Here is a 22,680-nt window from a genome sequence, read left to right as displayed (position 1 = left end):
CATAGGCAGCATACCCTAGGTTTTGCCTCATATGGAGTAATTACAAGTATTTTTCATAGGTTGTACTGATATTGGAAGCTCCTATTACAAAAAGTTGATATTGGTGAGGAAACTTAATTACTTACCCATAAAGGATATTATACTGGAAACAAATATAAATATACCAATTCCATAGCTAAAAGGAAATATATCAATGAGTCAAATGCAATAAGTCCATTGCAACTTGCACACAGAGGCCTAAACTGGCCGTGTATCTCCCAATTGAACCAACTCATGTATGATTGTCAACATGTATGAACCATAAAATGTAGCTAAACCACATTAAGGCCATTAAGACTAGTCCAAAATACCAACACTGATAAGCAAAGGACAGTGAACACTTAAATAAAAGAAGAAAAATTATCAACATTTAAAGTTAAGTAAAACTCATCTAAATAATGAACTTGTTAAGATTACCCTTTCCTGATCGTTAGAAATAATTCTTCTTGTTAGGCATGTTACAAAATGAGTGACCGTTTGAGAGGCTTGAAATCATGCCTTGTCAATATGCCCACCACAGGGGATCTCTAGAATTGAGAAACAAGGCATTTAGATGCAGATAGTAAGTGAAATGCTACAGTGGAAATAATGACAATTAAGAAGTGTTTCTTTTGGACCAAATAAGCAAAGTAGCTCTAGTGGTGTAGTCCCTACAATGCATCGTATCAGCCAAAACTGGCAGTAGCATTAAATTTAAATGGAAAATACTAGATGAATAAATTATTAGGACCATAAATGAATGAAACTTGATTGTTAAGGCAGTGATTTCTTCTGCCTTAGATCAGAACCAAGGAAATGCTTCTAAAAGAAACAGGTCAAATACAAATAAAAAATGCAAGAATACTACACCAGACCAAGAAAACTCTAGATAGATTCTTTATAACAGAATTAGATAGATACCTTATAACAGAAATGTTGAGGTGTAATGCAAGGTGTCCTTAAGTCCCGAATTCTTTGGGATTTCTCTCTACTATGAAGCTGGTCTTTTATATATATATATATATATATATATATCTTGTAAAGCCTTTATACAATAGAAAGAGTAGAATTAAAAACCATGAACGAAAGAATTTTCCTTTAAAGGCCTTTCTTCAAACACCTACCTTACATTCATTTTATTTATGCCTTTATAGATAGATAAATAAGCAAGCTACTATGACAAGAGGAAAAAATTGAAATTTCTTGGAAGATCTATGCTAAAGAAATCTAAATTGGCCAAGGAAGAGTAACATACATAATGAAAGGTATAAATAAGGAAGAAAAACTCTTTGATTTTTAGGGTAAGAGACAACAATCAGCTTATTATTAAAAAATGGCATAAATTAAGTTGCATATGCTTAATGGAAAAATATCCATGCATTAGGACTAAAATAAAAGGAAATGATGTAGCAGTACATGACCAATGACCAAGGTCGAGTACGCAGAAAAGCATCAAACTTGTGCTAGAGTCCTATGTACGTGCATTGATTATACTATAACTTTCTCCAAATAAAAATATTAACCTGCCTTTCAGACCACCTAATCAGCCATGAAAGGTGTGAAATTGGGCAAACAATATAACACAATCTAAATGTAGCAACCACAAAATCCAACACTTGATAATCCCATCATTTCTTAGAAAGCTAGAAATGAGACAAAGGTAGGAGTTACTTCTTGTTGTTGAGTAGATGGGTGGTGAAACAGAGGTAGGAGTCGCAAGTATTGGGCGGCGATGGGCAGATGGAGGCCAACTCGCCGCAAGTGCTGGGCGATGTTGAGGGTGCGTTGCGTGGTGGTGCTGGCGAAGGGAGGGCAACGAGTAGTTCCTATGAAATGAGTGAGCTAGACGGCCAGAAGTACGGGAGGAAGGGAGGGGGGTGTGGGAGTGGGATGGGTGGCGATGGGCAGATGCAGGCCGATGAGTCGCAGGTGTTGGGCGACGACAAAGATGGCGATGCTCAAGTGTGTTGGGCGACTAGAGAATGAGAGGAAGGGAGAGGGGCGGGGGATCAGGATGGGTTCAAACTTTCAAAACCTGAAATGAGGTTGCGTTCAAATGTATTTCAGCAGAAAGGAAAAAAAAAAAAATTGGCACTAGGGTGTGCAAAAATTGCACACCGCTACAGTGGCTAATGCCTATCAAAACTCAAAAGTTAAACCTATCCAAATTTTTTCGATGATTTTTTTTATTTTAATTTTTTTACTTCATAATTAAGTAAATATTTTTTAATAAATATATAATTTTTTTTAAAATAATTAAAGTAATTTAAAAATTCATATAAAATAAAAAAAAAATGGCTTATCCATTTTTCAAAAAGTTTGAGGAGACTTATGCAAAAAAGAAATGTTTGAATTCTTAGACCCCGATTGTTTACCAAAATCCAAAACATCTCATCTCAACTCATTGTTATAATTTTTTTAAATTCATATGTAAAATATAATAAAAAATTTAACTTTTTCAAATCTTAATACAAAATTAATATTAAAAAATTATATTATAATAATTTTATTCATTACTATTTAAAATATCTCATCTCGTCTCATCTATGTAACAGACAGGATCTTAATAATGGGTTAGAGCATTTTTCTGGAAACTTTCTTTTTATTTAATAATTAAATAAATATTTTTTTTGATATTATAAATTTTATATTTTCTTTAAAGTTTTAAGATAAATTTTAAAATATTTGAAAAAAAAAAATCCATTAGAGTCAATACCCTAATTTAAAGGATAATGATACACTTACTACTCTTTTACTACTATTTTATTACTTGTAGTATATTTATTTTTTTATTATTATTTAAAATATTTTTTTAACATCTTTAACCATTAAAAAAATTTTAAAAATATATAATTTAGTGATAGTCACTTGCTTAATTATTAAGTAAAAAAAATTTAAAAAAATTAAAAACTTAAAAAAAAGTGATAAAATAATAATAAAAAATTAATAAGTGTATCATTATTTTTAAATTAAATCAGTGACCCAAGGCCGTTGAACCACTCTATCGAAAATGGATAGTGATAACTTTACTACTCTATTATCACCTATCTACTACTTAAGTGTATTTTAAATTTTTTTATTTTTATTTTATTTTCTTTTAAGTATTTTTTTAATATTCTTAATTATTAAGAAAAAATTAAAAAAATATATAATTTTATTAATATCTACTTTCTTAATCATTAAGTAGAATAAAAAATTAAAAAAAAAATTAAATAAAAATAATAATAAATAAATTATAGTAAAATAGTAAGTATATCATTTTCTATCGAAAATTGCCGAGTCATTTGTCAGTAGGTGGTCCTTTGGGTAGGTTGTCCATTTACAGGCCATACACCTACTTTTTTGATGTCCCATCAATAATCGTGAGGTCGTTATGAATCGACGTACACAAATGCATTGCTCAGACATTTATTGTTTTCCTTTTCACCATCCATGCGATATATATTATATTTATTTTATTTTTAATTTATTAAATTAATTAATTTTTTTACTTATTATTCTTATACTTTATAATTATTAAAATAAAAAAATATGCATAATATATAATATATGACTAACAAGTAAAATTTTTCCATTTTTTCTAGTAACACAATATAGTTAGTTATAGAATGTGTATTATTTAAAAAAAGAATAAAATCTATAGTTAAAAAACTAATTTTTTACATCAATTTTAATTTTATTTATATTTTTTAAAAAGAGTATGAGACAATTACTTATTTATAATTGTAAATATTATTATTTTTATAATGCATATAAGTATTTATAGAAATAATGTTAAATATAATCTTAGAATGTATCAATTTCATGGATTCATTTTAAAAAAACTAAAATCTATTATTAAAAAATAATTTTTTTTTCAAATTTACTTAATTTTTTTTAAAAGTGTGCAAAATTTATATATCATTACAAATAAAAAAAATTCTACTCATCATTCTCACAATATATTTTATACATAATTTTTTTATTATGTTTTTCTCTTATTTAATGTGTATTATGTAGATAATGAGTAGAAGAATTATATCAGTTTAAAAATAATAAAATTAAAAAAAATTAAAATTTGAAAAAATAAAAATAAATATAATATGTAATGTACAGAGATTATGGATGATAAAATTCTTGCAAATATCGTCTTTCTGATTGAATATGTCATTGCCGGAAACTTATCAATAGAATTCTTCTTTTGAAATGGGGTACCCATGATGAGTTTCAATCCAAAACTTTAAGGCTATACTAACGGGAATGGTATAAGAAAAAAACATATAAAACATAATTATTGTTCACTGTTTGTGTTAATGAGAAATTGTATTCCGCTGTTGATCGAATTTATTTATATCGCACACCATGACGTGGCAATCTGGTTTGGATGCCACGTCACGATTCGTAGCCTCCAACTTTCTTCTGCTCATGCTCCTCTCTCTATGAAAAAAACTCGACTGACTTGAATCTTGATAAGAGAGAGATTAAGAGTCTGTTTGGATAGTCATTATTAATTTTTATTATTATTTATAAAATATTTGAAATTACCTATTACTTAAACGCAACTTAAGAGAATAGAGAGCTTTTGGGGAAAGAGAGATGCTGATGGAGAAATAGATTTCTTGCAAAATGGGAAAATTGCAAGAAATCGGGAAAATGAAATAAGAAAAAATCTAGTTACAAGCATAATTGTGCATTAATATGTGTATTAATTTAATGTGATTCATCAAAAAATAAATTTTATTAAAAATAGTGTTAATTTAAATTTTAAATATGAATAAATTAGAATTAATACGCAGATTAGTATACGACTTTACTTGCATATAACAAAACTTTTCGTCGCAAACACATTGAATTTTCGTGACATTTGCAAATATGCTATTTGAGAAAGAAATGATATTTTCCATCAGATCGAAAATGTATTTTTTTTTTCTATTGTATTGAGTCTTCTCCATTTTTCATTTATTTATTTATTTTTGTTCAAATGGAATTTTCATGATAGTGGATTTCTTTAGTTTTTAAAAAATTATAAATGCAATATTCTTCAACTTTCATTTTTTTCTCTCTCTTTAGATGGGATTTCCGTAATAGTGGATTTCTTTGATTTTTTTAAAACTGTAAATACAGTTTTCAACCTTCAATTTTTTCCTTCAAATGAGATTTCCATGGTAGTACGTATTTTTGATTTTTGGAAGACTGTAAACAGTTTTCTTTCAAATGGGATCTCCTTTTAATTTTTTTCTTCTGTTTCCATTTCTTCACTTTGTCGCTCGGTATCAGTATTCCAAATTAAATAAAACGAATCGTTTTAGTATAGATTTGTAGCGGTAAAGCCACTTTTATGGGTAAAAAATGGTGGCTAGTTGAGCTTGCATTCACATTTGCTTCCGCCATCTTCCACTTGCTTCCGCTATCTTCTTTATGGGTAAAAAATGGTGGCTAGTTGACAACCTACATCAAGCTTACATTCACATTTGCTTCCGCCATCTTCCACTTGCTTCCGTCATCTTCCACCTCCTTTAACTCCTATAAATACATGTTTTTGCTTTTAGAAACCTATCCCATTTTGAAAGAAAAATTTAAAGAAAGAGAGAGAGTTTTAGAGAGAAAAATAGTGAGGTTTCTCCTATATTATGTCTCTCCTTTTATAAGAAAGAGTGAGTTTTCTCCTTTTATAAGAGAGGGTATTCTCAATTGTGCTCTCCTTATTCAAGAGAAAAATTCTTGTAATCCTTTTGCTATAAGTGAAATTCTTCTACAATTAGAGTTCCTTATTATTTCTTTTATTTTTTCTCATTTCTACTTCAGTTGTAATTGTATGCCCCGTACCACAAGCGCCTAACAGTGGTATTAGAGCATCAGGTTTATAGCCGGTTTTCGTGCTACAGTTAGATCCAGTTAGTGGAAAGGAGGCATCTTCAATAATGGCGACGAAGTACGAAATAGAGAAGTTCAATAGGAGTAATTTCTCATTGTGGAAAATGAGAATAAAAGCAATTTTGAGGAAAGATAATTGCTTGACGGCAATTGGAGATAGGCCCGATGAGATCACTGACGACGGCAAGTGGAACGAGATGGATGACAATGCTATTGCTAATCTGTACCTAGCACTAGCTGATGGAGTATTGTCAAATGTGGCGGAGAAAAAGACAGCAAAAGAGATATAGGATACTCTGACAAAATTGTACGGGGCCAAATCACTACACAACAAAATTTTCTTGAGAAGAAAACTCTATACCCTTCGGATGATGGAGTCAACTATGGTGACAGACCACATCAACACCCTCAACACTTTATTTTCACAGCTCACAGCAATGGGGCACAACATAGAGACGGGTGAACGTGCTGAAATTCTACTTCAAAGTCTACCTGATTCGTATGATCAACTCATCATCAACTTAACCAACAATATTGAAATTCTAGTCTTCGATGATATTGCAGCTGCAGTTCTTGAAAAAGAAAGTCGGCGCAAAAGCAAAGAAGATAGACCAGGAGGTTCACAACAAGCCGAAGCTTTGGTAATGACGAGAGGGAGATCAACGGAACGTAGCCCTAGTGGGAGTCAAAATCAGAGTAGATCAAAATCCAGAAGTAAGAAGAATGTCAAGTGTCATCACTGTGGCAAGAAAGGGCACTACAAAAGAGAGTGTTGGCATCTCAAGAAGAACGAAGAAGCCAAAGGAAAAGGCCCTGAGTTGTCAAAAGCTCAGGGTTGTGTAGCAAGCACCTCAGATGATGGTGAAATTTTATACAGTGAGGCAACAACAGTTACTGAAGGTAGAAGAAAATTCACTGATGTCTGGCTTATTGACTCAGGAGCAATATGGCATATGACTCCCCAGAGAGAATGGTTCCATCAATATGAACCTATTTCAGGAGGATCTGTGTTCATAGGAGACGATCATGCCTTGGAGATTGTTGGTATTGGTACCATCAAATTGAAGATGTGTGACGGTACAGTTCGCACCATTCAGGAGGTACGACATGTGAAAGGCCTGAAGAAAAATCTATTGTCTTTAGGACAATTAGATAATAGTGGGTGTAAAACCCATATTCAAGATGGGATCATGAAAATAGTTAAAGGCGTGCTTGTAATGATGAAAGCGGAAAAGATATCTGCAAATTTATATATGCTTAAAGGAGAAACACAACAAGAAGGAGAAGCATCCACTGCGTTGGCAAGTTCTGCAGAAGAATTAACAATGATGTGGCACCGTAAGCTTAGCCACATGTCAGAACGAGGTTTGAAGATTCTTGCTGAACAAAAGCTTCTTCCAGGGCTCAAAAAGGTTTCATTACCCTTTTGTGAGCATTGTGTTACTAGTAAGCAGCACAGATTGAAATTCAGTAGTTCCTCTGCTAGAAGTAAAGCTATCTTAGAACTAATCCATTCTGATGTTTGGCAAGCACCAATTTTGTCCCTAGGAGAAGCAAAGTACTTTGTGTCATTTATTGACGATTACTCCAGGAGATGTTGGGTGTATCCAATAAAAAATAAAGCAGATGTATTTCCAGTTTTTAAAATATTCAAAGCGCGGGTTGAGCTTGAATCTGAAAAGAAGATCAAGTGTTTAAAGACAGACAATGGAGGAGAATATACTGGTATTGAATTTGATAGCTTCTGTCAACAAGAAGGTATCAAAAGGCAGCTCACGGTGACATACACTCCACAACAAAATGGAGTAGCAGAGCGGATGAACAGAACCTTGTTAGAACGAAGAAGAGCGATGTTGAGAACTGCGGGAATGGCCAAGTCATTTTGGGCAGAAGCAGTCAAGACTGCTTGTTATGTGATCAATCGGTCACCATCAACCGCAATTGATCTGAAAACGCCGATGGAGATGTGGACTGATAAGCCAGCTGATTATTCTCACTTACATACATTTGGAAGTCCTGTTTATGTTATGTACAACGCCCAAGAAACATCAAAGCTAGATCCAAAATCTAGAAAATGTATTTTCTTAGGGTATGCTGATGGAGTCAAGGGGTATCGCCTGTGGGATCCCACTGCCCGCAAGGTGCTAATCAGCAGTGATGTTGTATTTATAGAAAATAAGGTACAAGAAAAAGAAAATGATAGCGCTTCAAAAGAGAAACCAGAGACTACTACAGTTCAAGTTGAAGAAAGACAAGAATTAGAAGTTCCAGGTTCTTCTGAAGCAATATCAGAGCACGAAGAACAAAAACAAGCTGAGTGTGCAATCCCACAAGTTCCACGATCAACTCGGGAGAGAAGAGAACCAGCTTGGCACTCAGAGTACATCATGGAGGGAAATGTCGCATACTGTCTACTAACACAAGATGGAGAACCGTCAACTTTCCATGAGGCTACAAATAGTCAAGAAGCTTCTCTGTGGATGGTTGCAATGCAAGAAGAAATTGAAGCTCTCCATAAAAACAAAACATGGGATCTTGTACCACTACCACAAGGAAGAAAGGCCATCGGAAACAAATGGGTTTACAAGATCAAACGAAATGGCAATGACCAAGTGGAGTGGTATTGTGCTAGATTGGTGGTGAAAGGATTCGCTCAGAAAGAAGGCATAGACTTCAACGAAATATTCTCTCCTGTTGTTCGACTTTCAACGGTTCGAGCAGTCCTTGCGATGTGTGCTACATTTGACTTGTACTTAGAACAACTGGACGTGAAAACTGCATTTCTTCATGGAGAAATTGAAGAAGAAATTTACATGCTCCAACCAGAAGGTTTTGAAGAAAAAGAAAAAGAGAACTTGGTTTGCAGGTTGAACAAATCTCTATACGGTCTCAAACAGGCGCCGAGATGTTGGTATAAGAGATTTGATTCCTTTATCATGAGCCTTAGATACAACAGACATAGTTCAGATCCTTGTGTTTACTACAAGAGATTTGGTGATGGTAATTTCATTATTCTGTTGTTGTATGTTGACGACATGTTGGTAGCAGGCCCCAACAAAGATCGTATTACAGACTTAAAGGCACAGTTGGCTAGGGAGTTTGAAATGAAGGACTTGGGACCAGCAAACAAGATTCTAGGGATGCAAATTTACTGAGACAGAAATAATAGGAAGATATGGCTTTCTCAGAAAAATTATTTGAAGAAAATCTTGCGACGCTTCAACATGCAATATTGTAAGCCAATTTCTACCTCTCTTCCTATTAATTTCAAGTTATCCTCAAGTATGAGTCCTAGCAATGAAGCAGAGAGGATGGAAATGTCTCGAGTACCGTATGCATCAGCAGTGGGTAGCTTAATGTTCGCTATGGTTTGTACAAGACCAGACATTGCACAATCAGTGGGAGTGGTTAGTCGATACATGACAAATCCTGATAAAGAGCATTGGAGTGCTGTAAAGAGGATCCTGAGATATGTCAAGGGTACCTCAAATGTCGCATTATGTTATGACGGATCAGACTTTACTGTCAGAGGCTATGTTGATTCAGATTATGCAGGTGATCTTGACAAGAGCAAGTCCACCTCAGGTTATGTGTTTACTCTTGCTGGAGGAGCTGTAAGCTGGGTTTCAAATTGCAGTCTATCGTGGCTACTTCTACAACAGAGGCAGAATATGTCGCAGCTACACAAACTAGCAAAGAGGCAATATGGTTGCAAATGCTGCTGGAAGAGCTCGGACACGTACAAGAGAAGGTTAATTTATTTTGTGATAGTCAGAGCGCTTTGCATTTAGCAAAGAATCCAGCATTTCATTAAAGGACAAAGCACATACGAGTTCAGTATCACTTCGTTCGTGAGAAGGTGGAAAAAGGAAGTGTGGATATACAAAAAATCCATACAAAAGACAACCTAGCAGATATATTAACAAAGCCAATTAATAATAACAAGTTTATCTGGTATCGATCCTCCTTAGGCCTAGCAGATATGTAAGCGGCATAGAGATGGAAAGTGTAGAAAAGATAGAAGAATTACAAAAGTGACTTTAAGTGGGAGATATGTAGCGGTAAAGCCACTTTTATGGGTCAAAAATAGTGGCTAGTTGAGCTTGCATTCACATTTGCTTCTGCCATCTTCCACTTGCTTCCGCCATCTTCTTTATGGGTCAAAAATGGTAGCTAGTTGACAACCTACATCAAGCTTGCGTTCACATTTGATTCCACCATCTTCCACTTGCTTCCGCCATCTTCCACCTCCTTTAACTTCTATAAATACATGTTTTTGCTTTTAGAAACCTATCCCATTTTGAAAAAAACATTTAAAGAAAGAGAGAGTTTTAGAGAGAAAAATAGTGAGGTTTCTCCTATATATTATCTCTCTTTTTATAAGAAAGAGTGAGTTTTCTCATTTTATAAGAGATGGTATTGTCAATTGTGCTCTCCTTATTCAAGAGAAAAATTCTTGTAATCTTTTTATTATAAGTGAAATTTTTCTACAATTGAAGTTCCTTATTATTTCTTTTATTCTTTTTTATTTCTATTTCAGTTATAATTATATGTCCCGTGCCACAAGCACCTAATAAGATTTACTTTTCCAACCTCTATTGCTACCCTGGCCCTCAAGCCGGCCTGCTCACTACTGCGTGCCACGTAGAGGCTATGGCAACCACACGAGGATCTATTGAAATTCAGGTAAAAACAGATGTCTGTATATCGTGTTTCACACGTGAAAGATAATCCGCATGACGACCACCGAGTAATTCATTTGACGATCATGAACCGCCACGAAAAAAACATGTGTATCGTGCTTCAGATAAAACAAAATCCGCAAGACCACCTCCCCCGAGTCGCTGAATTCATTAAACATTCAACCAACAACCATTTTCTGAAATAAAAATATTGTTTATAATCATTTATATATATATTTTTTATACATTTTATTAATATAATTAATTGTATATTAAAAAAATTAAAAAAATTAATTATATCAATAAAATATAAAATAAATATATAAAAATAACTATATATATCATTACTCAATTTTATAATTTTTTATTTAAATTTTAAAATAAGATTTACATTCTTTCATACTATATATAACATTATTCTTATCAAATAATTTGCATGCAGTGAAGTTTTGTTACAACAAATTGACCGGTGATTGGTATTGCTGATCACTAATTTATAAGTAAAAGATTTTGCTCGTCATTTTATATAATATATTATATATAATTTTTTTAATTTTAATTTTAATTTTTTATTAAATATGTGATGTATGAATAATCAGTAAAACTTTTTTAAAATTTAATAAATATAAATAAAAAAACATAAAATATAAATATAATGTAAAAATAATGAATAAAAAAGTTATTTATAATTAATCAATTTAATCTTGAAGAAGGGACTGGTGAAGTCGGAAGTTGGTGGGAAGATAAAGGTAAGATCCGTCGCGATTATAATCAAATTTAAAATAAAAATTCTTTTCGTTATCTGTACAATACATATTATATATATATGATTTTTTAAAATTTTTAATTTTTTATATTCACTATATAGTATATAAATAATAAAGAAAAGAATTTAATTAAGTGAATAGTTAAAATTATAAAGAAAAGTATGAGGAAAAAATAATAAAAAATTATTTCAATGGAATATAGAAAGAATAAGCTTGAGGCCAAGAAATCTTTCAATTCATCTAATTATTACAATTTTTTAAAATTTTCACAAAAAATATAATAAAAAATTCAATTTTTTCAAATCTAAAAAAAAAATTATTTTATTGAATTTTTAATTTTAATTTCGATCTTATATCATCTTAACTTATTATCTAAACGGTTAAAAACAAATTAAAAAAATATGATTTTATCTCAAATTTAAAAAAGTGCTTACTCATTTAGTAGTAGAAATGATTTATATAAGTTTTAAATAGATAAATCTTATACAAACTTTTGTAAAAAATTAAATACCATTTTAAAAAAAATGTTAAAATTTATTTTTTTATTAATGAGACTTATTTTTTATAAAATTTTTTTATAAGATTTGATTATTTATTTGAGAATTGTAAGGGCACTAGTAATGGTTTATGTATCTTTATCTTCAAAATCACATCTTTTGAAGATTGATTTTGAAGATCAAGAAAAATTCCTACATTAAATTATGTATTTTTTGACCAAATAATAAAAAAATATTATTATTATTATTTTTTTCTTAAAATCTGGATAGTCTAATAAATTCAAGTCAAATTCAATATCCAAATCTAATAAATTCAATCTACCATATATTTATATATATATATATATATATATATTCAGTAATATAGAAAAATTCACACATACTCTATGTGTGGTCTAATTTCATACAAATATTTCATAATTTGGATAAGAAAAAATAATAAAAATAATATTTAAAAAAATGACATCTTCAAAAATAAATAATGATTGATTATAATTACTCAAAATTATAAATATAAATAAGCCGATACATATGATTTTAAGAAAAATTTATTTAAATTTAAAAATAAAGATAAAAATAGATAAGCCATTTTTGCTGCTCTCAGGTATTAGATGCTATGCGCAAGTTGTACGGCACTTTCACCTCTTCTCTATAAATGGCAACTTCGAAGACCGAATTATAGCGCGGTGTGCACGCATTAGAAAGTCTGCTAAGAACCATTTTCTTGCCATGGCAGCACCAACTCAGTCTCTGGTATTCACAGTACGAAGGGCTAAGCCCGAGTTAATTGCTCCAGCTAAGCCCACACCCTACGAGTTCAAACAACTTTCTGATATCGACGATCAAGAAAGTTTCTGATTTCAAGCCCCGGTGATACAATTTTATAGACACGATCCCTCGATGCAAGGGAGAGACCCTGTGAAAGTCATCAGAGAGGCACTTGCTCAAACACTTGTGTTTTACTACCCATTTGCAGGCAGGCTTAGAGAAGGGCCTGGAAGGAAACTTGTAGTAGAATGCACCGGTGAGGGTGTCGTATTCATCGAGGCAGATGCCGATGTTACACTTGAGCAGTTTGGTGATGCTCTTCGACCTCCATTCCCGTGCTTGGAGGAGCTTCTTTTTGACCTTCCAGGCTCTGGAGGGGTTCTTCATTGCCCATTACTGCTTATTCAGGTACAAATTCTGCCAAGGAACTCGTGAATTTTTTTATTTTCCCCCCCAAAGTTGTTCATGTACGTATTGGTATCTTCATGACTTGCATGGCGCAGGTGACGCGGCTTAAATGTGGCGGGTTCATCTTCGGACTACGCCTCAACCACACGATGAGCGATGCCGCCGGTCTGGTCCAGTTCATGACAGCCGTGAGCGAGGTGGCGCGGGGGGCGGGCGCCCCTTCCGTCTTACCCGTATGGCAGAGACATCTCTTAAATGCGAGGGACCCAACATGCGTGACATGCACGCACCGCGAGTACGACGGGGTAATCGACACCAAGGGTGGCACCGTCACCCCGCTCAAGGACATGGCTATCCGCTCCTTCTTTTTCGGCCGTACCGAGGTGTCTGCCATCCGTAGGTTTGTGCCGCATCACCTGAGCCAGTCCACCACCTTTGAGGTGATCATCGCATGCCTTTGGCGATGCCGCACCATCGCACTCCAGTTCGACAGCAACGAGGAGGTGCGCATGATGTCCCTCGTCAACGCGAGAGGCAAGTTCAATCCTCCGTTACCGAGCGGTTACTACGGCAACGTTTTTGTGTACCCAGCAGCAGTCACAACTGTCGGAAAGCTCTGCGAAAACACTAATTTGGGTTATGCTTTGGAATTGGTGAGGAAGGCAAAAAAAGAAGTGAACGAGGAGTATTTGCGGTCGGTGGCAGATCTAATGGTGACCAGAGGCCGGCCAGTCCTTACGGTGGTGAGGACATTCGTTGTTTCGGATACAACACGTGCCGGGTTTGGAAAGGTGGACTTTGGGTGGGGCAAGCCAACTTATGGTGGGCCAGCAGAATGTCTTATAAGCAGCATTCCTAGAACGGGGAGCTTCTATATTCCTTGTAAGAATAGTAAAGGAGAGGAAGGGATAGCCGTGGGAATTTGCTTGCCGGTCCCAGCAATGGAAATATTAGTCAAGGAGTTGGATTTCTTTCTGAAAAACATGCCGGAGAGTAGCAACAAAACCAATTTCAATGTGTCTAAACTGTGAACCCAACTCATGTCGGAAGGCAAGTCGTTTGAATAAAGGGAAAAGAAAAGAACTAGAATGCCGAGTTTCACCCCTAATGTATTTAAATTTTTTTTTTTTTTAATTTTATGATTGAGAAAATAATTTTTAATGTATTAATCTATATTTTTATTTTTTAAAATTATTTATTTATTTATTTATTTATTTAAAAAGAAGAAGGAAATTTACACTAATCAACACGACCAACAGTTTAAGCAGCACACTAGAATCATCCAAGGTGAAATTCAAAATTCCTGTGTAGCAGTCCCGATTCCCATTTCATTAGAAAAATCCGAGCCTTACCGATAATACGCATCGAAAGTAGGTATTGATTGTATTTTTTTATTTAATAATTAAGAAAATATTTTGTTATTATTTTATAATTTTCTTTAATATTCTAAATGTTTAAAAAATATTAAAAAAAAAAAGAATTTACAATAATCAATGAGATCCTCGATAGACTTATAGTCCCAAGTCTCCATTTTATTATTTTTCAAGGAAAAAGTTAAACCTATTCAAATTCTTCCTATGAATTTTTTTATTTATTTTAATTTCTTTACTTCATAATTAAGTAAATATTTTTTAATAAATATATTTTTTAAATAATTAAAGAAATTTAAAAATTCATATAAAATTAAAAAATACAAAATGGCTTATCCATTTTTAAAAAAGTTGTAGGAGACTTATCCAAAAGAGGAATGTTTGGAATCTTAATAATGGGATAGAGCATTTTTCTCGACACCTTTTCTTTTCTTTTATTTAATAATTAAATAAATATTTTTTTTATTAATGTTATAAATTTTATATTTTCTTAAAAGTTCTAAAAAAAATTCTAAAATATTTGAAAACAAAAAACAAAAAATTTTCCACTAAAGACCCTAATTTAGATGGGTGATCCAGGGCAGTTGAGTCACTCTATTGAAAATGAACTTTGTTATTCATAAGTTTCATAAATCACTTATTACATAATTTTTTATATTTTTTAATTTTTTAAATATTTTAGTTTTTTAAATAATTAAATTTTTTTTACTAATCATCTATATATTATATATTAATAAGAAAAAAAATTAAAAATAATAAAAATAATAATACAGACTTGTTAATAGAATTTTTCATCGAAAATTGTCGAGGATTTGTCAACTGTAGGGTCCTTTGGTAGGTTGTCCATTTACAAGCTATACAACTACTTTTCTGATGTCCCATCGTGTAGTGGTTCTGAATGAGCGTACGCATTTGCATTGCCCTTTCATTTGTTACTTTATTTTTCATCATCCATGCCATATATATTATACTTATTTTTATTTATTTTTTATATTTTTATTTTAATTTTATTAAATTAATTAAAATTTTATATTTATTATTCTTACACTATATAATTATTAAAATAAAAGAATAAACGTAATCTATAATATATGAATAATAAGTAAAAATTTTCTATTTTTTCTAATAATACCAATATAATTAGTTATGAAATGTGTATATTTTGAAAAATAGAGTAAGATTTATAATTAAAAAAAAATTAAGTTTTTACATAAATTTTAGTCTTATTCATATTTTTTAAATTTTAGTCTTAATTATAAATAAGTAACTGTCGCATACTCATTTTAAAAAAATAAGATCTATTATTAAAAAATAATTTTTTTATAGTAGTCTCAAATTTATTTAATTTTTTTTAAAAGTGTGCAGAACTTACATACCATTGCAAATAAAACAAATTTATTTATCATCTTCACACTACATTCTACACATAAATTTTTTTTTTCTCTTATTTAATGTGTAATATATAGATGATGAGGATAAGAACTACATTAGTTTAAGAAGAATAAAACTAAAAAAATTAAAAAGTAAAAATAAATATAGTATATAATATGTAGAGATGATGAATAATAATTTTTTTGCAAATATCATCTTTCTTATTAAATATGTCATCAACGAAAACTTATCAATAGAATTCTTCTTTTGAAATGGGGTACTCATGATGAACTTCAATCAAAAACTTTAATGCTAAACTCACGGGAATAGTTAAAAAACCAACAAAACATAATTATTGTTCACTGTTTTTGTTAATGAGAAATTATACTCAGTGTTGATCTAATTTTTCTATACCGCAGTCCATGACGTAGCGAATTTGGTTTGGATGCCACGTCACGATTCGTAGCCCCCAACTTTCTGCTGCTCGTGCTCCTCTCTCTATGAAAAAAACCTCGACTAACTTGAATCTTGAGGAGAGAGAGATTAAGACTCTGTTTGGATAGATATTATTAATTGCTTGTCATTAGACCACGCCATCCTCAAACACTTATGGTAAGTCTTAGCAGCTTACAGTGCCATGAAAAAAGGGTGTGGAGGTCACTAGACCATGCCACCCTTAAACACTTATGACAAGCCTTAACTGCTTGTGATGCCATGACAAAAAGACGTGAAGGTCACCAGACCACACCTCCTTTAAACACCTATAAAAAACCTTAATAGCTTGCGATGCCATTAAAAAGGGGCGCGGTGATCGTTAGACCACACCCCTCCCTAAAGTGCCTATCACTAGCCTCAGCAACTTATACAACAAAAAACCAAGAGTGAGCAATTCAAAAAAAACAAAAGGCCAAGGGTGCACAACAAGAAAATCAACAGATACTCATCATCAAGTCTTCTTAAACCAAAGTCTATTATTAGTACAAAGTGACAAAAGTACAAAATACAATGAATAAGCATAATACAAGAATTGTTGAGAAACAAAAGAAAGAAAGCCATCTAAAGGGAGCTAGGAGGTGTCATACTTAGTAGGTGGCAGTAGTGAAGGTATGCCTATGAAGGCGTCACGCATCTTATCCTGCCCAAAAGTGTATACATGGCAGTAGGGAGCAGCTTCAGCAAGGAACAGGTCCGGGTCGAGATTCTCAAGGTCTGTACTAGGTTCAATCAGGAGGTGGGACCTAAGTATCATGATGCTAGCACCATAACCATAGGTGAAGGCACGATCTCTGGTAGTAAGGGCCAAGACTAGTTGGCCACGCAGGTGGGCAATCTCCTCCTAAGTAGCAGCTAGTTCGTTCCTCTTCTCTATCAGTTACCGGTCCTTGGCAAGGAAAGCCAGGTTTGACTTCCTAATCTTCTCATCCAAATCCTTACGGTTGTCCTTGTATTGTTAGTGGTGTTCCTGAAGTTCTGCCAAGGCCCCCCACGCCTAAAAAAGGTCAAGGGCGGTGAGGTGTGTCTTCTCCACGGCGGCCGCCAACTCTTAAGCTAGCCCCTAGCTACGTTTTTTAGATCAGGTCAGCTCCTTACCCAAGTCCTCACTAGGGGCAAGAAGCTCAGAATTAAGGTGAGCGAGGTCCGATTTGAAGCCTTTCCGAGCATCAGAAAGTTGAGACTTTGAAGAGTCCCTTTCTAACTTTGAAGAGGCCCTTTCTAACTGAAGAAGCCTCAGGGCGAAGTCATCCTTAGTCTTTGCCTCTTGGGCACGGCGTACGGCGTCGTAGAGCTCAAAGACTTTACCCTTGAGAATCTCCATATCACCGTGCAAGGAGTGGGAATAGTCTTCTAAATGCTCCAACAATATCTCCAACTCCTTCTCCACTAGAATCACTAGCTTCAATCGGTCTACCCGCCATTTTTTGAAAGCAAGCTTGGCAACATAGCATAACTTTCACCGCTCTTTGACCTCCTCCTCAAGGCAGGCTTAATTCGCCAAGATCCACATTGCCAAACCATTAATGCCCTAGAAAAGTTATAAAAAAAAACGGTCACTCAAGTAAGAAATCGCATAAGAATTTATAAAGAAAAAGGGAGAGCAAGTCAATTATTGGTGATAACTCAAAAAGCCAATCTTTTAGGCGGCTAGCCATTTGGGCAGTGGCCTCAACCTAGGTGTTGGTTGAGGAAGAGGAGGCGCTACCACTAGCCTCCCCGCCAAAGATCTCCTTGGGGTTAGGAACACCCCTAAGCAAGGAGGTATTTTCAAACCTTGGCGTTAAGTTCGCCATTCCTTCTAGGGGACCTCCAAGGCTTGCAGATGGGAGGGAGGTCCTGGTGCAGGCCAAGTTAGCCTCGATTAAGGGAATGTCTTCTTCCAGTAAACCGCTCAAGCCCTCAAGAATGAAAGATTCAGTATCTCCGCCAAAAGATGGGGGGAAGAGAGGAGGAAGTGAGAGACACACACAGCTACCGGGCAACGAGGGAGTATTTCCCTTAGAGACAATGATTGGCAGGGTCTTAGGGAGGTGAGTTGGCACCCATCTCATCACCCCTATCCTTGTGGCGAGGTGGTGTGCCCCCGACCACACCACCCAGGTCTCCTATGGGAGTAGGAGCTCTATCCGCCTCATTAGTAGGAAGAGCACTCGCTATTCCTTTGCGAACGCTCCTTGTCAAGGAAGGGACATGACCTTCCGCCACAAGTGGACAAACCACCTCGCCCACGGTAGGATTCAAGTTGAGGGCAACCATAACTTCAAGGTCCAACTCACCCTTCCTCACCAAGTCATCAAAGATGGGGAATTAAAAAATGGGGCTGGACGCCAGGGTGTGCGCCTGATGGGGGGTGGCTCAAGCTAGAAGGTGGCGGCTAGATCTGAGAGGGCCAAATTAGCTAAGCCCTTAGCGTCTCCCAGCTTGGGAGAATGCAGCTGCACTAAAGACTCGCCAACCATAGGAAGTTTGGCAATGACTAGCAGGGTAGGTGCTTGGGCGTGGTCACCTTCTAAAGGAACCAAGGTCTTCTTTTGCTAAGGCGCGAAGGGAGAGTGTCCACGACACGAGCCATCTTCTCTTGCCACTTCTCTTCCTTTTCTTTCTCATTTTTTTTTCTCTCTTTCTTTTCCTTCTTTTCATCTTTATTTTTCTTGCTCTTCTTCTCCTTTTTCTCTTCGCCCTTTTCCTCTTCGGACTGCCTATTCTTTTCCTGCCTTTCTTGTGTGGCTTGGCCGTCCTTCTTGCCTTTCTCTAAAGGCTTGCTAGATTTAAGGAGAGGAATTGTGGCAGAAATCATAAACGGGTGCCCCTGAACATGGGAGCAGTTGTGGGACATTAAGAACCAATCAACATGGGCAGGCATCAGTAGGAAGTTAGTCCAAAGCTAGTCTGGGTGAGCCTGAGCCCAAGAGCGGATAGTTTCAATTCGGGCAAGCTCCCGAATTGACAAAAGCTCCATGTTCGCCCATAGACTTTTATCATCAGAAGGGTGCCCCAGATCGCCTTAAATGGAAAATCTCTCAAAGGGGCATCGGGGGCAGGAAAATCCAAACCCTGGCCAATAATAAAGAAGAACTTGCTCATCTAGTTCTTGGCCTTCGAATGTCGATTCTCAAATCAAGCCAATGTCTACCCTTTATCTTTCTTTCGAAAGCTAGCAATGTTGCCCTTGGTGGTAGGCCTCACATTATAAAAGGACAAGAACTCCTGAGCAGTCAAGCCGGGGTAAATGTCCTCGAAAGGCTCCAAGACCATACGAAAAACTACGCAAGCACAGAGAAAGGCCCTCAATGTGAAGGGATGGAGTTGAGCAGGTGCAAAACCAAGCAAATCCAAAATGCCACGAAGAGGGCGACAGAAGGTGTGATGACCAGTTTTTACGTGTATTTTCACTGAAGGGGTGTTTTTTAATTTAATTAATATATTAGTTCTTTTATTTTAAATTATTGTATTTTAAATTGGTTTTAATTTATTTGATATTGTGTTTAATTTATTTTAGTCATTTTATGTTTTTAAAATTATTTTCGGCGGATCAGTTTTTAAATTCTAGAGTGAGGATTAGACCTCATTTATCTTATTTTCTCTTTTTTCTTTTTCCTTTTCCCTTTTCTTTCCTTCTTCTTCTTTCTTTTCTTCTTCTTCTTTTCCTCTCTTCTCTCCCGCGTATGCCCAGCTCCATTTCTCCTTCCCGTCGCCGCCTATAGACCAGCCCAGACCGCCGCCATTCGGCCTCCTTGTAGTACACCAACCCCACCAAAATCTTCCTCTCCCATCAGTGATCATCCCCACAAATTCTCAGGGCCATCCGACCAGCCGTTAGCCGCCACGCACGGCTGGAAGTCATGGCACAAGCCCTCATTCCCCTCTCTGTCGCCGGTTGCTTTCTCAGCCCAGAACCGCAGCTCGCCGGCGGCATGGCCTACACCACCCATCCAGTTTTCTTCCCCTTCCACCGGTGAAAATCTCCACCAAATTTCATCTCCATCCGAGCCACCGTTAGCAGCCACGAGCTCCTCCAAGCCACACGGTTTTTGAGCTTTTCCGGCGCCGTCGTTCCACCTCCGGCCACCACCTCTTCACAGGTTCTTCCCCTACCTCTTGCCGACCTAACCTACCCAATTCCGGCCTCGATCCGTTGCCGAAGTAGCTCCCACGAGCTCAACTCCGTTCAGCCCCTTTAAGCTCCTCCACTGCCGTTTCCACCACCACCCATGGTCAAAACTCACTTCCTTTATCTTCATAAACATCTCAAGACCATTTCCTATCAATTTTGTGTCTTGGTTTGTCCCCTTTCAAAAGTGGGTAATTTATTACCCACGGCCACAGTGTAAATTACGCTGTTACGTTGCTTTTCCTCCACCGTTTGCAACGCCGCGAGCTTTCAAAAAATACCGTATAGCGCTATAAGTATTTTTCAAACTCTACTTTTAGATTTAAATATATTTTTCCCTTACAATAAATATTTACTGTTGGTTGGTTGATTCCAGATTGAGTCCGATGAGTTCGGGGGTCGGATGAATTGAGAACGGAGTTGCTTGGTTTGTTGATTTATAAATGGTTGGTTGTTTTGTGCATTGAGATTGCATTTACATGGTGCATGCACGTGCATTTTATTTAAATTGAGAAAATTATGTTTTGTTGGCGTAAATGGAATTTCGAGTGCGTGTGTCTCACGAGCCCAAGTCGGGATGGGTTATTATCTCGGTGGAACTCTTCTAGTCACTCGGGAGTGGATAATACTGAGTGACATCCCCTGGGTTGTCGCAGGGCGACGACCTGATCGCACGATACGATAACGCTGTTGTGTCGACTCCGTGGTCCCTAGAGTGGCGGGAACTAGAGGATGGCCTAGCCAGGGACGTGCTGGGCACGAGTTCTGGGCATCTCTCGTTTAGGTGTCACACGCATAGAAGTTACCTGCGGTGTGGCACAGAGCCAGAGTGTGCGGATGATCCCTAGGGGAGATCATGGTGCATGCATAATTGGATTGTTTTTATGGGTTTGGTTATGGGGCATTTTCTGAGAAAATTGCCAGATTTGGTTTGAGGCTTTGTGATCCATTTTCTGAGAAAATTGTGGTTTGGGCCATTATCTGGGATAATGGCGAGGCATGGCTTTAATGGTAATGTTTTTGGGCCAAATGAGTTTTTGGCGTGCATGGAAAAAAATGTGGTTTTTATGGGACATGTGCATTGGCTTTTCTTTCATGCATATTGTTTGAGTTTTATATGTTTGTATCTTGTGGTGTTTGGATTTTACTTACCTGTGGCACCAATTTTGGTAACGTAAACTTTGGTGCAGAATTCAAGGAGGAGGAGGAGGCTGAGCCCGAGGATGTGGCTCCGCTGGAGTTCTGAGTTGGAGTTATACTTTATAGTTGGTTTGAAACAATATTTGTGTTTTGTAATATTTTATATGTATGTTTTGAATAGCTTGTTATTAAACTAAGAAAAATTCTGGTACTTAGTTTATGACTTTGCTATCCGCTGCGTGTTTCTTCGTACACATTTGTTGCATACACACACACTTGGCAGTCATCGATAGGGTGGTAACCCGTGATGTCATCATTCGGACGTCTTGATTTTTTCGTGTCCGTGCGTGGGGATTTGTGGGCATCACAGGTGGTATCAGAGCGGTTTGGCTCTGGGTAAAACTACATGTCTTGTATGTAGTAGCAAAATGTTTTTAAAGTTGTGTTTTAAAATTTATTTTAAGTAAAGTTGATATTTGACATTTTTTATTTGTTTTATTTATTTGAGCTTGTTGGCTTGTTTTATTTATTTAGTTATGTTATTGCATGCTGGTTTCTTTCGTTTCTTGTTATGTGGTTTGGTTTTGGTTTTTGGTTTTATTTTGTTGGTTTTATTTGTTTTTTTTTAAACGGGGTCAAAGGTTGTGTTGTGGCCGGAAAATGGTGAGGCCAAGAAAATCTACTCAAGAGCCTCGGGATGATACACCGAGAGATGATTCCATAGCCCAAGCAATAAGGCAGATGTCTGAGTTCATGCAACAGAATTTTAGGCCACAACAAGGAGGGTCTTGGCCATAACAAAGAGGTCCTTGGCCACAACAAGGAGGGCCTTGGCAACAAGGAGGGCTTTGGCTACTACTTGGATGGCCTAGTGGAGGGGTGCAAGTTGGGTGCACATATGAGCTCTTTCTGGCGCATAGAACTCCACACTTCATTGAAGAAGAGGATCCACTTCAAGTTGGAAAGTGGGTCAGAGACTTGGAAAGAACTTTTGAGGTGTGTGGTTGCACTGAGGTGCAACAAGTACTCTACGCCAGCTATCTGTTGTAAGGCACCGCTTCTGAGTGGTGGGATATGAAGAGAGTAATGCTGGAATCAGAATTGGGATCTTTTGCCGCTGTGACCTGGCAACGCTTCAAGAAAGAGTTTAATGATCGCTTCTTTCCCGCTTCTATAAGGCGGCAAAAAGTAAGAGAATTC

General features: G+C 35.8%; 2 protein-coding genes across 2 annotated transcripts; both read left to right on the top strand.

Annotated features, from left to right (window-relative positions):
• The first annotated feature begins 9,236 nt into the window (after positions 1–9,236).
• LOC122312595 (secreted RxLR effector protein 161-like) lies at positions 9,237–12,675 on the top strand. The gene is made up of 2 exons (XM_043127244.1): positions 9,237–9,426; positions 12,422–12,675. Exons 1-2 carry the CDS (start codon positions 9,237–9,239, stop codon positions 12,673–12,675), a joined length of 444 nt encoding a protein of 147 aa, XP_042983178.1.
• Positions 12,484–14,207, top strand: LOC122312983 (benzyl alcohol O-benzoyltransferase-like). The gene is made up of 2 exons (XM_043127675.1): positions 12,484–12,993; positions 13,089–14,207. The coding sequence occupies exons 1-2, from the start codon at positions 12,718–12,720 to the stop codon at positions 14,022–14,024; spliced, it is 1,212 nt and encodes a 403-aa protein (XP_042983609.1). The 5' UTR covers positions 12,484–12,717; the 3' UTR covers positions 14,025–14,207.
• Positions 14,208–22,680: the final 8,473 nt, after the last annotated feature.

The sequence above is a fragment of the Carya illinoinensis genome, chromosome 6 (assembly GCF_018687715.1).
Source record: "Carya illinoinensis cultivar Pawnee chromosome 6, C.illinoinensisPawnee_v1, whole genome shotgun sequence".
NCBI lineage: Eukaryota > Viridiplantae > Streptophyta > Magnoliopsida > Fagales > Juglandaceae > Carya > Carya illinoinensis.
This window is presented reverse-complemented; position numbering and strand designations above follow the sequence as displayed.

Coding starts and splice junctions, on each gene's coding strand:
- LOC122312983 (XM_043127675.1), top strand. CDS start 12,718: ATGCAAGGGAGAGACCCTGTGAAAGTCATCAGAGAGGCACTTGCTCAA. Junction 12,994..13,088: donor GCCCATTACTGCTTATTCAG/GTACAAATTCTG, acceptor TGCATGGCGCAG/GTGACGCGGCTTAAATGTGG.
- LOC122312595 (XM_043127244.1), top strand. CDS start 9,237: ATGGTTTGTACAAGACCAGACATTGCACAATCAGTGGGAGTGGTTAGT. Junction 9,427..12,421: donor TGTTGATTCAGATTATGCAG/GTGATCTTGACA, acceptor TGCTGCTCTCAG/GTATTAGATGCTATGCGCAA.